General features: G+C 38.7%; 1 protein-coding gene across 7 annotated transcripts in view; it reads right to left on the reverse strand.

The window, feature by feature from the left end:
- LOC136013545 (cohesin subunit SA-2-like) overlaps positions 1-16,641 on the reverse strand; it is a 59,020-nt gene that overhangs the window by 37,274 nt on the left and 5,105 nt on the right. For 5 of the 7 annotated variants that reach the window (XM_065677565.1, XM_065677566.1, XM_065677562.1 and 2 more), the window contains exons 3-11: positions 16,013-16,097; positions 14,602-14,748; positions 13,032-13,128; positions 11,601-11,677; positions 8,782-8,853; positions 7,027-7,231; positions 5,809-5,960; positions 4,628-4,701; positions 4,078-4,201 (exon numbers count right to left, since the gene is read on the reverse strand). In XM_065677565.1, the coding sequence (XP_065533637.1) occupies positions 4,078-4,201; positions 4,628-4,701; positions 5,809-5,960; positions 7,027-7,231; positions 8,782-8,853; positions 11,601-11,677; positions 13,032-13,128; positions 14,602-14,748; positions 16,013-16,097 (1,033 nt within the window). Of the gene's footprint in view, positions 1-4,077; positions 4,202-4,627; positions 4,702-5,808; positions 5,961-7,026; positions 7,232-8,781; positions 8,854-11,600; positions 11,678-13,031; positions 13,129-14,601; positions 14,749-14,933; positions 15,049-16,012; positions 16,098-16,641 lie in introns of those variants that run through there. The other 2 variants (XM_065677569.1, XM_065677568.1) reach the window with 2 other exon arrangements.

Genomic DNA, 16,641 nt, shown 5'->3' on the forward strand with positions numbered 1-16,641 from the left:
GAAAAGTAATTTTGAGGATCCTACACAGAAAAATCACTGTTCTGTAAACTTATAATGCTAAGGATACAAGCAGAGACACATAAATGAACTGCAGGCTTCAAATCAGTCTCTTCATATTTCTTCCTTAATTCCTCTTGCTAACAATAGCAGTAAGAATAAGCAAGGAAACCCAAGGAGACCACCTACACACAGGCTATCCATTACTACAAGTTCCTGTTCACCTGCTTAGAAAGTAAAGGACAATACTTAATAGCATGCTCTGACCAACAGTTTTCCATAAGACAGCTTTTTGCTAGAAATCTAAAACAAAAGATCAACAGGAAACAATAAATACTACTTTCTAACCTGCCTGTGACACACCAGCAGTACCTATTTTATATTGTACTTTTATATAAATGCCTTGTCTGAGAAGGAGACTGTAGCCCACACCTGCTGCTTCCTACAGCTGCAAGGGCTCTACAGCACAGAACACGCTTGCAAACAGTCCGAGCTTGGAACCCACCACTGCACAGTGGCACATACTCAGCTTCAGCTGCCCTCAGTATTTTATCACAAGGCTTTGCTTGTGAACAGGGACTGCATTTGTGCTTGGGGAAAAGGTGGGAAAAAGGAAAACAAGTTTGTGATGGTTTGCTGAATCGCCATATAGCCCGTGGCAAGCAGCCAATAATGTCATTTGTCAGGCGGCATTCAAGTGTAGGTCTGCAGATATAAAGTTTAATAATTAAACTACACCATCTGCCTTCTAAGGTATCCTGTGCCCACCCAAAAGTTCTCAGTCATAACCCTATATGTATATGTTTAAGTATTGAGAAATTAACCCTAGGAACTACGCACAAATAACTACTCCTACTATGACCAGTTCTGTTTTCCTGTGTTATCAGCTGCATTATCTCCTTCTCAACCACCTCTCCTTTTCTAGGAGCTCTTCACAGCTTAGGCATTCAAAATTACTTCACATCCTTCTAAAACTATCTCATTATTTACCTTCAGATCCTTTCCATAGCAATGTAGGCAAATAAAAATACTCAGCCATCTACTCTTCTTTCCAGAACTACCATTCTAATCTGGATGAAATACCTGCGTGTTTGGCTTTTCAAAGCTGTGACAGAGTGAAGTGGAATTACGTAAGCACATTTTCAGGGTACTCAGAACACACACTGCCCCTCAGCTGTATCACAATATATTTTGACCCTGACCTGCAAAATGGCAGAAAACATCAGGGAAACAGTGAGCATCTCGAGAGCAAATAGCTCTGCATGGGCTTCCAGACTGCTTAGACACATTCAGTTATGATATTTCTGCCTCACCACTATCACAGAGACTGAGTCAATCAATAAGCCTTACAAATACATTGTGGGACCTGGATGATTTGATGGGGTCATTGGGTCATTTTTTTTCTCCTTAACACTCCCCAAACAACAAATTGGGGAAACTAGGCCTACTTCTGAATTATTCCTGAACAGCGAAGACAATTCAGCTTAACTGTCTTGCTGAGGTGAAACAACTTAAAAAACTGCACCCCCCCAAAAAAAGAGAAAAAAAGAAAAACCACTACACATACACAGAGATGACCTGTGGAGCAGAAAGCCACTATGTAAACATGACCATTTGAAGAAAGAAGTATTTCGGAAGCATCCATAACCATAGGACCAATTTCTATAACCACGCTGAATGGGAAGCAAAACTAGAACCCCTTTCAATTTCCTGAAATTTGCCAGGAGGATCACATGGTCAGGACACAGAAGTTCATTTCAACAGCAAGTTCTTGTTTCCACAGGATTTCTTTGGGTGTCTTTCATCAATGAGAGAATCTCAACAACTTGCCCTGAAGTTCCAGACAAAGCAAGCCTAATATGACAGGAGGTCCCACGTATGCATCTCCACTGCCTTCTGTCTGCTAGTTCTGCCTTTCCCTTTCCCCATCCTTACTCTCCATTGCCTTAATTTTTCTGGTCTTTAACTCTGAACTTTTTACACAGCATTTTCCTTCAATACCTGCTGCTCACATCAGCACTGGTATGATTGGGTCTGGATGCTGATCGAGTAGCTGTATATTCCCTTGAACACAAATTAGGTGTCTGGGTTTCACAAATGCACTGATAAATAGCTGGGCTTACACATAACATTGTTAAACTGCACACAGCTGTCAGATTGAGTATTAACTGCTGCTTGGTCTTCAAAAATAAAAAGTTAAAGTATATCTAACAGATGAACATGAAGTACTCAAAAATGCATCTTTATAGCAGTATTTCACAAGTCTTACTGGGCCAAAAAAAGAGATCCTCATGCAGTTTTCAGCATATTACCACTGAGTTTGGTGCAATTTCTTACACCTAGGAAATAACCTTACACACAAAAATATGATGTTTCATATAAGGGTATAATGACAAAATGGTATCTCATGGGGAAGAAAGAATTATCATATTCAAATGAAAGATTTTCAAGACCAAATGTTAATTTTTTACTTACTTCTCCCTCCCCTCTCTGCTTCGAAGCCTCCCAAATGACTATACTTAATTTCTATTTACAACACGGTAGATGATCCTGGCCAGGTCTTCCTCCACCGTTAGAATATTTTTGTGGTTGTTCCACTCTGGGGCCTAAATTATTTGGCGAACTTCTCTATGTTATATTCTAAAAGAAAATTGGCTCTGGGAGATATCAGTTTCTTTCTGCCCACCCTCAACAAAATGTGATAGAAATGCTTATTAAGGAGTAGTGGGAAATAACATTCAGATGTATATTAAAAGCACTACTGCCCCTGTTGCTGCAAAAATGCCCTGCTCTCATTTTGGAATCAGGCAATTTGACAGTGGCTGCAAATCACAAAACACAGCCAGGACAGCAACTACCAGTAGTGGCACACTACCAGGTCCCGTACAAATGTAGAATATGGAAGACTTCTCACTTCACTTCATTCTTCTTGCATCTGCACTGCTGACAGGTAATAAGCTTTAAAAAAGAACCATTTTCAGCTCCCAGTAAATGACACTGAATGAGCTACGTGCATTAATCAGAGACACCAGCTGTTAATTCTCACTGTACAGCACTGGGAATGAAAACACATCATCTTCAAAAATGACTTTTTCTTTTGAGAATTCTCCCAACTGAACATGAACTAAAAAGGTATTCTGATCAGATAAAATTTATGCAGGAAAAGATGACAGTTCTTGATAGATTCGTTGCTCTAAAAATCTAAATACTACCTTTACAGCCACGGCACAACGCAGGGAAGTAAGAGGCTTTGCGCTCCCCCTCCTGGCTTTGTGGTAAACTACAACTTTATTTACACAACACAAACATTGCCTGAAACTGACACAAAACTGAAGACGTTTCAGAATTTATACAGAAACTAAATACACTTTAAAAGGTGGCCTGCAGAAGTACTGAGTGCCAATTTTAGTAAACTGGCCATTCACGATAAACATTACCAACCCCTAAAATCTCTCATGCATTTCAGAAGCATGAGAAAAAGCTTATTTTTGAGTTACTGCTTTCTGTCAGGGGAGGCAGAAAGGGGTTTGGGGTTTTTTGGAAGGTGGGAGAGGAGGTGGTGTTGTTCTAAATATGCCTCTTCTCAAAAAGAAAAAGCAAAACTTACTATAAGGAAAAGGAGAAACCCCTTTGGGAAATTACTGGACCTTGTATAAATAATTTCTATATCGATTTAACTCCAAATGAGAAATGCAATATTGGAGACTATTTTACTATAGGCAATATTTATTTGCTCATTTTTATGAAATGAAACAATATTTTAAACGTAGCCATCAAACCTAAAAGCAGAATTTTAGTCAACCTTTAATACTACAGGTGCTCAAAGGATATAGGCCATTTTACAATTCAGTAATAGCTCCCGATTCAGTCACATATAAAAATAACTGCACACACAGGGACACACACTGCTGCAGAACTGAAAGAAATTTTCTGTTATTTAGTGCTAGTGGCTTTAAAAGTAGAACCTGAAGCTGGGAAGAATGTACTGTGCCAGAGCCCCACGTATCTACTCTCAAGAATTTAAACATTAGGATTCTTACCAAAAAAAAATAAAAATGAAAAATAAAAATCACACTTTACCTTATCATACAGCATCCAGCCAATGTATTTTAAATAGCTATCATTTAAAAAAGCATCTGGGTATGTTTTAATCCATCTGCCAATTTCTTCAATGCAAGTTGCTCGGATCTCAGGGATCACATCACTGTGAAATTACAACATTTCAATGTTAATATATTTAACATATCTAATATAGTAATTATATTATTTGCAATATTTTTATCTTTTAGAATTGCAGAAGCATGTATAAGAATAAAAATATTACAAGTATTTTGTCTTCAACGGACAATTAGGCCACTTCAGCTACAGATGTTTCATGCACTAACTACTTTGTAATTCTGGGCATTCTCTCGGTCACAAATGCACTGCTCTATGGCCAGCATGAAGAAATTCAGAAACCCATTTGAGAGGTCCTTTTGTAAGACAAAATTCTTTAAAATAGTGTAACTGCTACATTTTCCTCGATACCATCAGTGCCTCCAGGATGTTTAACTTGATTCTGCTTTCTGGGCAACCTGAGCAAGAGTTTCTTGGGAATGCACATACACATCACAGCTTTTTTTATTCTTACCGGTAACGGTTTAGAAAGGTCCCTTTGAAAATAGCATTCATCATATTCTGTATCTCCAAAAGCTTATGTTCATACTGAAATATATGAAGAGAACTGAATGTTAATATTGGTGCCACAATTCACTAGATAAGAAAAATCTGCATCAGTGCACTTACAATACTACTATGGTTCAAATTGCTAGTGTTTACACATAGTACCAACACAAAATGAGTCGTCTGTATCTACACTAGCAATTGGCCTTTTTGTAGCTACACCCTGGTGAAAGTTTTATCAGGTACAAGCTGCTAGCCTGGATAACAAAGTACTTGTTTGATATAGTGAATCTTGATCTATCAATACACAGTAAGATATATTACAACTACTAAGCAATCTTCACATATAGGCTCAAATTCTCTTTTCATTCACTTAAACAGAGGTGAAAGAAATTCAGACCAGGGAATTTTCAAAGTACACCTATTCCACAATAAACATGTATTTAAGCAAGCCCTGAACACAGAGAAGCCCATGGACATCCAAAGATCAGAACACAGATAAGTGACTCTAAAGTCAGGAGAGAGGAAACTATGCTTGATGTTCACACTTCCCATCACCTTCACCCTCAAGCCAGAACTATTTCTTACAGCTATAGGCCTGTCTCTGGGAGTTGATAAGAAGCTATCTGGCTGAGCAGGGAAGAAATGACAGAAACTGAACAGCAAGAAAGATACAGGTCATAGCTGAAGTTACAACCATTTTTACAATGCATTACTTACACAGAGATGACAGCTATCCTGTGTCCTTTTTCATTCACTGAAATTCAGTTCAAGAACCAACATTTTGGCTTGTAATTTGTATAAATATACTCAAAACTGCACACTCACACCACAAGAGCTATTGATGCAATTACATGTGTGTTTAAATCCATATTTGTGTAGAGATCAAGGGCTAATGACAGCAATTTAGAGAAGCAATTGCTAGATAGCAATTATCTAGAGAAGCAAGACATCACAAGTTAACAGTACATATGGCAGTTATTACCTTTGTACCTTTTGTACCACTCAATCTAGCCAGTCACGACTGCTCTGCACCATGCATTAGATAAATATATAAACCTTAAAGAACTGCAGTGACCCAAAAGCAAGCTGTAAATGCTCCCTCTTTTTACATCTTCACACATCTCCCATAAAAGACACCTGCCTAACCTCTTTCCTTTTTCTCTCTAGCTGATCAAGTCTGTAATTGGTCCTCTTGCCACTTATCCTCTTCTTCTCCACCTCATATAATCTTTGAGCATTGTGCTTGTTGACATCAAGGTTCAGACGTACACTTAGAACTGCTGTCAGAAGTTTCATTGCTAAAAAGGAAACAAACCCAACATATTTAGCTTAGCTCAGAGATATGTAGCATAAATACATTCACCACTTTACCACAAAAAGGATATGGTTAACCACACCCAGTTTATTATATAAAATACAAACACTATTAGATTATAGTAATTAGTTTTAAAACACAGTGCTTATTTTAAAGGCAGACAATGATCAAAAAAGGAAAATCTAGTTACACTATTGGTGATTTACAACCTCTGGCCAGAGTTCCAGTCAGAGAAGTAATTTACTGGACAACTCTTCTTACATTCTGTAATTTTGATTTTTTTGCAAAAGGATCTAAAGTTGTGGAACTGATCTTCAGTAAAAAAGAAAAAAAAAAAAAGAGGAAAAAAAAATACACCACACAACCCAACGGTGAAGCTGGCCCATAAAAGGCCGGGAATCTTAATATTTTACTTGAATTAACAAAAATTCACATTCTTCTAAGGATCACTAGATGGTTTGCATAGACTTCAAGGGGAGTTTTGAGCCTTCAAAGCAAACAGTGTACTTTGGAACATATTATACTTTAAGTGTTCTTTGTGGGGCAAAGAGAGTACTTACTGGCTTTAGAGAAAAAAATAAAGTAGTACCTTTAGTATCATGCTCATGAAACAAAAATATATAACAATGAATATTCTTTTAGCACAAGGACCACAGGAATAGCAGCATTCCAATGGAAGCTCTTTCAGGTGAAGCATTTAATGCAACCCATCATCTTAATTAGTGGAGGGAGCCAACTAACAAAATAAAAGACTGTGAAAAAATCAGTTTTGGGGGGAAGTAATCAGAACACAGCATAATTCTAAAGTTAGTTATGCCAGGCATTAAAGAAAAATTCTTTATAAAGAAAAAATTTGTCTAGATCTACTGTGTCTAATGCATCCAAATTCTATTCCTAAACACATGGGAAAAAATAATTTATATTACAGTAACATACACCAGGAGGAAGGCACTGTCAGTGCAAAAGACAGCTTTTCAATTTGGAGCCATTCTGTTTGCACACAAGTCAACAAAACTCATAATCTACAGCAACTCTGTGAATTATTTTACCTGCCAAAGTGCTTGTGTGTCTAAATGCTCTGACCATGGAGTCTGCTAAGCCCGTAAGCAGTGAGATGATAGTGTCCATCAAGTAGCTATCATACAGGATGCTGCACTGGCATTGCTGGACAAGCACGGCAATAAATTCACAGAAATTGGCCTTGAACTTCTTCCAATAGGGTCCTGTTCTGATCAATGGGTAGTCTTCATTGCCCTGCACAAGAAAAAAGTCAACAGAAAACACAGTAATTACAGATGCACAGTTTTGCTTGTGCACACCATTTACATCTCTCTCACTGAATATCAGACAGTTTTGCTGACAGTCAGCTTCACCTCAGTTCCTCCATAGCTTCTTTTACAGTTATTACTCCGAAGTAGGGACATAGAAGCAGTTTACAAGCAAGCCCTGAGACAAACTAGCTTCATTAGAGCTACACTGTTACAATAGCTCACATCTGAAAGCAATGTATGCGAGATAGCTGTCAACAAACAGGTGTGAGAGGGCATATGATGCCACACCATCATGAGCAACTTTTCAGTGGCATAAACCACAAGCCTCTTGTACATCCTCACAGGTAGTAGTGCTTCCCCACTTCACCAGCCTTCCTGTTCCTGCAAATGTGTGCTAAAATCCAGGAGAAAACTGAAGTGACTGAAAAGTGAAAACGAGTAACTGTGGTGTGAGCAGGACAAGACTGTTTTGCTCAGCAGCACCACCAGCTTAAGGAGTTTATCAAACGCTACAGCTTCATGACAAATACACCTATACCACTGGCACCTAGATCTCTGAAAACCTTCACAGAAATCATAGAATCACAGAATGGTTTGGGTTGGAAGGGTCCTCAAAAAACACCAAGTTCCAACCCCCTCACTGTGCCACAGTGGGGCACAGAATAAGGCAGAGGTGTGAATGAAGCCAGGGTACTCCAAAGCTTCACCCACTACGGAAAACTTCATCCTAAAGGCAGGCCACTGCTCAGCTGGTCTTCTCTTGTAACTTTCTCTCCAAAGCGAAGGACCCACTGCTTTCTTGGAAAATAAACTCAAACACAGACTGATCTCAGGGATGTCTGCAACCCAAAGCACACTGGGAGTTTAGAATTTGGAATGCATTCCTAATCAGGCTTTAAGAGTCAGTTCAGAATCTAACAGTAGTAGCAAGTGCCAAGACAGACAAAACAACTTCAGGAAATACCTACTTTATCAACAAATTTTACTCTGCAGTCTGAAAAGCAGCACAAATACAGGAAGACATCTCACTTTTTAAGAGCATTTCTACTGTCCAAGTTCATCACACCAGGATAGTGTTTAACGGCAACGTGCATACTGTAAATATACAGACAGCACAATGTGCACATCACCTAAATTTAGGCATCTAACCTAGGATCCCCTTAGATTCGCTCCCTGACCAGCAACTCTGCTTCTTCCAAGAACTATTCAAATCATTCAGCTGAGGCTCCTGCTCTGACTCATCCTGGATATGTTTCTTTCTTTCTTACACAGTCCATGGAAAGACAGCAAAGTCAAACTGAAGTGCCAACAAGGAGTTAAAGTGAATTCCCCACAATGCTGCAAGTGTTGTATGGGAAGAAGCACAACAGAAAAATATTTCTGTTCTCAAAATACTATTCCAAACATTTCTGTTTGCAAAAGAATGTTTTTATGAAAAAAGCTTTTGAACAAATTTGTCTGCCAAAACCTCTGTGTGCACACATGTGCGTGCATGTGCTATACAACAGTTATAGAAAATGACAAGAGCACTACCATGTCTACTGGCCAAGTAACTGTCAGGATCCAGGGATAGGCGATGAATTTCTTGTACTGCAACCCACTTTCCTGTAGTGTATGAGACAAAATGTTAAAAGCTTTTCATTGAAATGGCGCATAAAGATAAAAGCATCACAAACCATGCATCATATTTAAAAGGCTATTAAAACTTAAGGCAACGTGCATTACAGGTGACTCATACAATCCAATACATTAAATAAAAATCTAATTCCTTCTTGTCTCAGTATTTTTTATTTATTTATATATAATTATGGAAGGAAAAATAACACCACTTTTATGCAAAACCTGAGTTTTCTTGCTACAAGAGACAATTTGTTTCTAAAAATTATAAGCAAACATATACAAGGTATAAACCTTATTATTAATTCTAAGATATGGCTCTGCAGCAAGTCTTAAGTATTTATGCCTTTGCAAGATTTAGTAACTAGGTACTTTAAAATACCTAAACTGTGGAAAACTGTTCTGAGATTTCAAATTATAGAGAAATGTTTTCATTCTGTGACATGATTCAGAGATGTTTCCTCAACTCTGCAATTATTCCAAGACAAAAGGCATGACATCTACAGCTCTTTATTAAGCTCAGTGAAGCACCACAAGTTTTTCTATTCCCATCTGGTTGTACAGTTACCTTTATGTACAGTTATCAAACTTAACTCTTCCATTGCTTAACACTGCAGTAACAAAGAGAGGGAAAGAAACCTACCAAAGAACAAAGAACTGCAAGAAATAAAATGCCACATACAAGAAGAAAAGCAGAAAAGAGAAATAAAATAGTTTATGAAAGAGGGAAAACAAAAAGCAGTGGTCCTAAAAACAAGCTTATCTCTCCACTTCGGAATACCATAACCCACAAAGAGGAAATCAATGCCTCGATGACCATATTAAAGCCCTTCTCTGCTTTCAATGCCAGAACAAGTTTTCACAGAATCACAGAAAGACTGAAATTGAGATGGACTCTGAGATCATCTAACCCAATGCCACCTGCTCCAGCAGGGTCAGCCAGAGCAAGCTGCCCAGTGCCATATGTGACTGGTACCCTCTGCTCCCAGACCCTGATAATGTGGTTAACATAACTAATGCCATTTTATAAGGCAAGCAGCCATTCTTTGTGAGCAAGTGGGTCATGTATTCATTCCATTTCCCTCATTATCAGGGACCCAAAGGTCCTGTGAACCAAGTAGACAAATCAAACTGTTTTTTTCTTCCCCTCCCTACTAGTCTCAAGGTTCGTGGGCACAAGGCTGTTTATTCCCTTCCTTACTGGCCTTGAAGGTTCCAGGCACCTCGCCAGCCAGGCGGTGGCAATGACCCCATCATGGAACAGGGAAGTGTCACAGCAGCCAGAGCACTGTGCATAAAATCAAGTAGTTGCAAGTGGGGAACTTGGACCAGAGCTGCTGCTGGACAGTGAGACACGTGGACCTGTGACCCATGATGGCAGCAACACCTCCACCATCATTTGCTTCCTCTGAGGACTGACTCTTCTTCTTTTATATGATTTACAAGTCCAGATTATGATTGTTATGTAGTCAACCATGTATTAAGATTTGACCCAATTTGCAGAGGGTCCAGGTGATGAGAAATTATAGGTTAAATTTATCATAAATTCTGTATTACTAACGTGATTAGAAATCATAACTGAATTTGTATTATAAATTCTGTATTATGCTACTATATTCATTCTGCTTGTAGAAATCCCACAACATTCTAATAGTAAATTCTCTGCTATACTAATCATAACATCTTGTTACAAAAATAAAACTAAGAATCCTTAAAAGAACCTGTCTGCCCCCTCAGTGCCAGGAGAGGTGAAAAGGTTACACAGCTGTACCACATCCAGGCAAATGATAACGATAATCATATCTTTGTACCTTCCAGAGTGCCTATTCTATTCTGAGTTCAGAAAGAAATGCCAGATTACTAATTCATATAGCCAGACATATATCACATAATTTCTGTCAAAAAACAGCTCAAGTGTTACTACACTTCTAAAATGAAGGAAACCACATTGGCAAATTCATCCGCTGTGGGAATTTCTACAGCAGCTGGTCTTTGAGAGATACTCAGTTAAAGCAAAGCTGATGGCTGCTGCCTGACAAATCAATTCAGAGGTGGCAAATACAGGAAAAAAGCACAGAAGCAACTGAGAGAGTGCTGCAGAAAATTTGATGTTAGCCAAGGAGCAGTCAAACAGAGAAACAGTATTGTAAAGCTATGCATTTTTCTTAACAATCCTTGAGAAATGAGATATTCACTATTGTTTTGACAATTATCTAAAAATCAGAAATTCATTTTTCTTCTTTCATACGACAAGACACAACTCTAAAAATTCAGATTACCAGGAAAACAGAAGGGGAAGATTGAAATAAAAATATCAGCTAAAAAAAAAAAAAATCTTTAATTAGCTCATCAGTCATCTACAATTGTATTTTTAAAAGGACCTATCAATCAACTACCAAAGGAACTGTTTACCTTCTGCAATGGTGGGTTATATTTACTTTCTTAAAGTCACTATGAAAAGAACTCCTAAGAGAAAGCCAGATTCATGAAGACTACAGTTAGATAGCCCTAATAAAACCCTAAAAATAAGAGTGGCTTACAGAAAAATAGTTACCCTGCTACTGCTAAAATGGATCATTACAACACCAAATTTACCTTCAAATTTCCAAATCTCCTAAATTAAGGAAATGGGACACCAGCTCCTGTTAAGCAGCAGAAACTCTGTCCAGGTTGGCTATTAACATAGAACCTATTGTTTATATAAACAAGACATGCAAACTCAAAGCTCTGCCTACCTCATCAAAGTTCTCTGTCATTTTTTGCATGACATCCTTCTTGTGCAAACTTTGAAACATCTCTGCTGTTACCATGCCTAGAAAAGTAGTATTTCAAAAAGAGTTACCAACACCATATTATATTATGCAAGTCCAAACCACAGTAACAAATTTATATAAAATTTAGAAATACATAGAAGGAGAGACTCTGCTTTATCTCTGTTTACCCTGGGTAAGAGCAATATAGATGCAGAAAGACACATAAGTTCATTTATAGTAGAAAATACTCATGAATGAAAACTGAAATTAACATTAGGAATTCTGCCATGTGGGGTCTCGCATGGGTGTTTTCTCTGTCCATTCATCTGCTTCAAGGATTTACTAACATTTTGCCCACTGCTAGTCAAGGGCACCAAAACACTTCCCCTAAGAGAAAGCAAAAGACCAGCAAAAAAAAAAAAAAAAACAAAACAAAACTGTGAAGTGTAAAATCATGGAGTCATAGAATGGTTTGGGTTGGAAGGGACCCTAAATATCACCTAGTTCCAACCCTCCTGCCACAGGCAGGGACACCTTCCACTAGACCAGGTTGCTCAAAGCCCCACTCAACCTGGCCTTGAAAACTGCCAGGGATGGGGCAGCCACAGCTTCTCGGGGCAGCCACAGCTTCTCTGGGCAACCTGTGCCAGCACCTCACCACCCTCACAGTGAAGAATTTCTTCCTAATACGTAACCTAAATGTCCTCTCTTTCAGTTTAAAGCCATTCCCCCTTGTCCTGTCACGACACAACATTGTAGAAAGTCCCTCTCCAGATTTCTCATAGGCCTAGCTGCTTTAAATACACTCAGAAGTTCAAACTAACAGAACAGCCTTCTTAAAACTCTTTCTTGCCATCCTGAAGCATTTCACTAGCAGACAGTCCCCAGAAGTCACTGGGTCTCAATGTTTGTTATGAAATAGACAGCATTATAAGCCTCTGGTAAAAGTAACCATAAGAGGGTTGAAGGAAGAGATTCCTTTTCCAGCCACCAAAGCAGGGAGCTTAATTTCCTAGTTGTTTATATTCAAAAAAAGATACTAAGCAAACAAAAGATACTAGGAAGTTACAAAACAAATGGCAACTGAAATTTTATGTTTTAAAACACTGTATTTCAATTAGTACAGTCACCACAACCATCTTCCCTATATGGGGATTCTGGAAAGCAATGTGACATGCCATTTCAGAAACCTGACCTTGCAAACCATGTTTAAATGCAACTCTGAGAGCTGGTATGCTATAAACACAGTCAAAGAATTTAACCAGTAATATTCTTTACTGTTAAGCCTTCCCATCTGGAGTCCATCTTAACAAACAGTACAAATTATAAATACACTATTTTCCATTTTAGAAGGCACGCTTCAGACTACTCTTACCCACAGACAATGGAAAGGGATACTAAGAGAGTAATTACCTTGACAACCCGAACACTGGATGAAGAAGTTGATCAGATCTAGAAGTGCCACATTCCTGTCTTGTTTATAAGCTTCAACCCAGTCATCTACTACAGACTAGAAAAGATTAAAGAAACTCATTAGTCAGGAGCTGAACACAGCATGCTGCACTCCACTGAGAACATCCATGACAAGGATACAAACTAACATTGTTTTGTCTACATTAAATTATAAAAATGAGAATAAGCTCCACACCATTTTGTTCCATTTCTAATAGCACATTAAAAAGACTCTTTCTGGGGCAAAATGAAGTCTTGAACTGCTCGTTCATAAGTTCTGCTCTGGGCAATGTTGCCATTCACAAATGCTTTGCTCCTTGTTAATAGGAAAAATAGCCGCAGCTTTAATTAACTTCAAACAACCAAAATATCATCCTGACTTCTTGCTAGCACCCAGGTAACAATTTCACTTAAAAATAAAAAAATGAAACACCTCACAACACATTTAACCTCTGCACAATCTACTAATTAATATTAACATTAGCAGCTGTTCCTGGGAGTTGTCTTCTTCAGCACCCAATTTGTGCAGTAGCCTGAAACAGTTCACATACTACACTTAAGCTACAATCCAACCCCAAATTTCATTTCTAGGGCAGTACAGCCTGTATGTGACACAGGCCTGCTGGGACAAGCCATCCAAGCTTCAACCCACTTCTAGTGCCACACAGGTCTAATGAATTCTAGCAGCAGCAGTATGGACTTAGCTGCTGCCTTTCCAAGACATTCACATTATGATTTGCGCAGCAAAAGCTGAGCTCTTCAAGGAGCTCTACTGAGGTTAACACAGCAATAGCATGGCAAATGTCCATCCACACAAACATCTTGAAAAACTGAGGTCTTGCATCCAAAATATAAATGTACTTTTCATGTGTGCACACATGCACTTTACTTACAGACACTACATAGTGGAGACATAGGTATAACCCTGTATAAGAATATTTGAGCTCCAGGTTTTAATCCTTCCTCCATATATACAAACATAACATATGTTCACAGAGTACGGGGAGGTGGGCTTCCTCACATGGAAGAAAATTTTTAACTACACAGAGGCAGGGGGAACCTGACTATTTTGCAGAATGCTGTCAAACTGTATTGGAATGGAGATAAAAAAAAAAAACCAAACCAAAAGGCAACCTCCCGGGGGGAGGAAAAAAAGGTCTGGTTTTCAGAATCCTGATCAAGCAAAATTTTCTACTGATGAATCTTTTTGGTATTTTTAGAATAATTATATTTCAGTATGTTCAGACATTGCTTTAGGAACACTAGTTTAGGTGCATGTTTCCTTCCCCTTTTCAAATATATGACAGCTACTTCTTCGCTTATTTCTTGAAGATGCATTCTTTTCAACAGTCATGCTCATAAGTCTTCCAGTCAAACATATTTCTTCCCCACCTGTGCCAAAACAGACCAAAATTTCAGTGCTCCAGAGTATAACTGAAATGAGCACTGTATTTATCCATCTATCTATCCATCCATCCATCCATCTATCTTCCCTCCACCAACTCCTCTCAGAATTCAGAACCAGAAATACCTGCATGGCCTGCTTCCCCATGCTAACCACTTCAAACAACGTAACCGCCTCAACCACTTGGCCATTCTGCAGCCGGCTCACTCTTTTGCTACTGGCAGAACTTCTCCTTATGTTCTCACACTGCTGTCGGACCTTCCGCTTCTCTCTCTGAAACGAGTCAAGTGAAAAAGATGTGAGAAAACACAACACATAACAGCCAATACATAAATTATCCCCTAATAACAAGTTTATTTTACTCTCATTGTAATGATTTCCCCAGGGTGCTAACTTTCAAGGACACAAAGTCTTATCAAACATGACCATACTGGAAGGGAATGAAAGAAAGGGTTTACCAGTTTGAATTTTATCTCAACAATGAGTCATAATCATAGGAATGTATAACAGGAAAGAAGCTTCTGACCAGTTGTGTACTATCCAGAAGGCATTTTTCAGTGGCAGCTGTAGTTTCTGCAGAATAGACAGCAAGCACAGAAACGCTTCTACATCTTTTCACTCACAGGGTAAACACAGAACCTTCAAATTAACATCAGCTACACATAATACACAGCTAAGAAAGAACACTCACTGAAATGAACTGACTGTTTAAAAGCCAGCACTGAGGCTCTGATGCCAAATAAAATTTGGGGTCAAGCTGCATCTAGTGACTAGATTGCATACAGATGCATGTTCTGGGTTCAGCTGTAACAGTTATTTTTCTCCTTCTTAGTAGCTGGTGCAGTGCTGTGTTCTGGCTTTAGTCTGAGAACAATGCTAATAACACACCGATGTTTTCAGTTGTTGCTAAGCAGCGCTTACCCTGATCAAGGACTTTTCAGTCTCATGCTCTGCCAGTGAGGAGGGACAAAAGAAGCCGGGCAGAAGCAGAGACAGGACACCTGACCCAAACTAGCCAAAGGGGTATTGCATACCACAGCACGTCATGCCCAGTATATGAAACGGTGGGAGTTAGCCAGAAGGCCCAGATCAGTGCTCGGGTTTGGCTGGGTATCAGTCAGCAGGTAGTGAGCAATTGTATTGTGCATCACTTGTGTTTTATTATTTTCTTTCTTTTCCCCTTTCAGTTTCATATACACTCCCCTTGTTATTTTCCCATCATTATTATTACTGATGCTAGTAGTACTAGTTTTCTATTACACCTTAGTTACTGGACTGTTCTTATCTCAACCTGTGGGATTTACATTCCTTTGATTCTCCTCCCCATTCCTCTGAGGGCATCAGGGAGGGAAGAACAGGGGGGAGTGAGTGAGTGGCTGCATGGTTCCGAGTTACCGGCTGGGCTTAAACCACAACAATGTACCATATTATGATTGGTTTATGTAATACTCAATTTTGTAACAATTGAATGAGACAGAAAATAAATTCCTATTTCATAAACTTGGGGGGGAGGGGGTTATTTTAAAAATCAACTTACTGGTGTTTTCAGGTTGCCATTTCTTACACAGCTGACATTCTGCACAGCAGACTCAGGCACAGTCTCATCATGGACAGCATTCTCTCTGAAGTGTAATGGATACATTGAAGAGGTTATCAGTGAGAACACAAAACTATGCTTCGATACAAACAACAGAAGAAATTAAGAGCATATATAGGTATTTAAATGTTTTTAATTACTTGTTTGGAAATTATGTCATTTTGTTACCAGAAACCAAACAGCTGACTTTAAAAGTACAACAGAAATTTGGGGCCTTTTTCAAACTATTTGCTTTCCTGCAAGATATACAGAAAACTAGCAAAACTATCAAAGATATCAAGAAAGCAGAAAGCAAGTAAATGAAACAGAATGCTGATGTTGACTTAAGCCAGGCTTTGCTGACTGAAGAGCTTTGCACTATGAAACAATAACATGAGTATGCATTCACTTTGTGGGTGCTCTGAACAAAAGAAAGTAATAACATTTGATGGGTCTACATTTGAAGCAAGAGGAAGAAACTGTTTTACCTTGTTCATAAAACATGCTGAAGAAAAAAGACATAAGAAATTTCATTTGAAGGTCATTGCTAGTATGATGGAGGAAAATAAAGATGCACCTTCTGGGAGACC

The sequence above is a fragment of the Lathamus discolor genome, chromosome 4 (assembly GCF_037157495.1).
Source record: "Lathamus discolor isolate bLatDis1 chromosome 4, bLatDis1.hap1, whole genome shotgun sequence".
Lineage (NCBI taxonomy): Eukaryota > Metazoa > Chordata > Aves > Psittaciformes > Psittacidae > Lathamus > Lathamus discolor.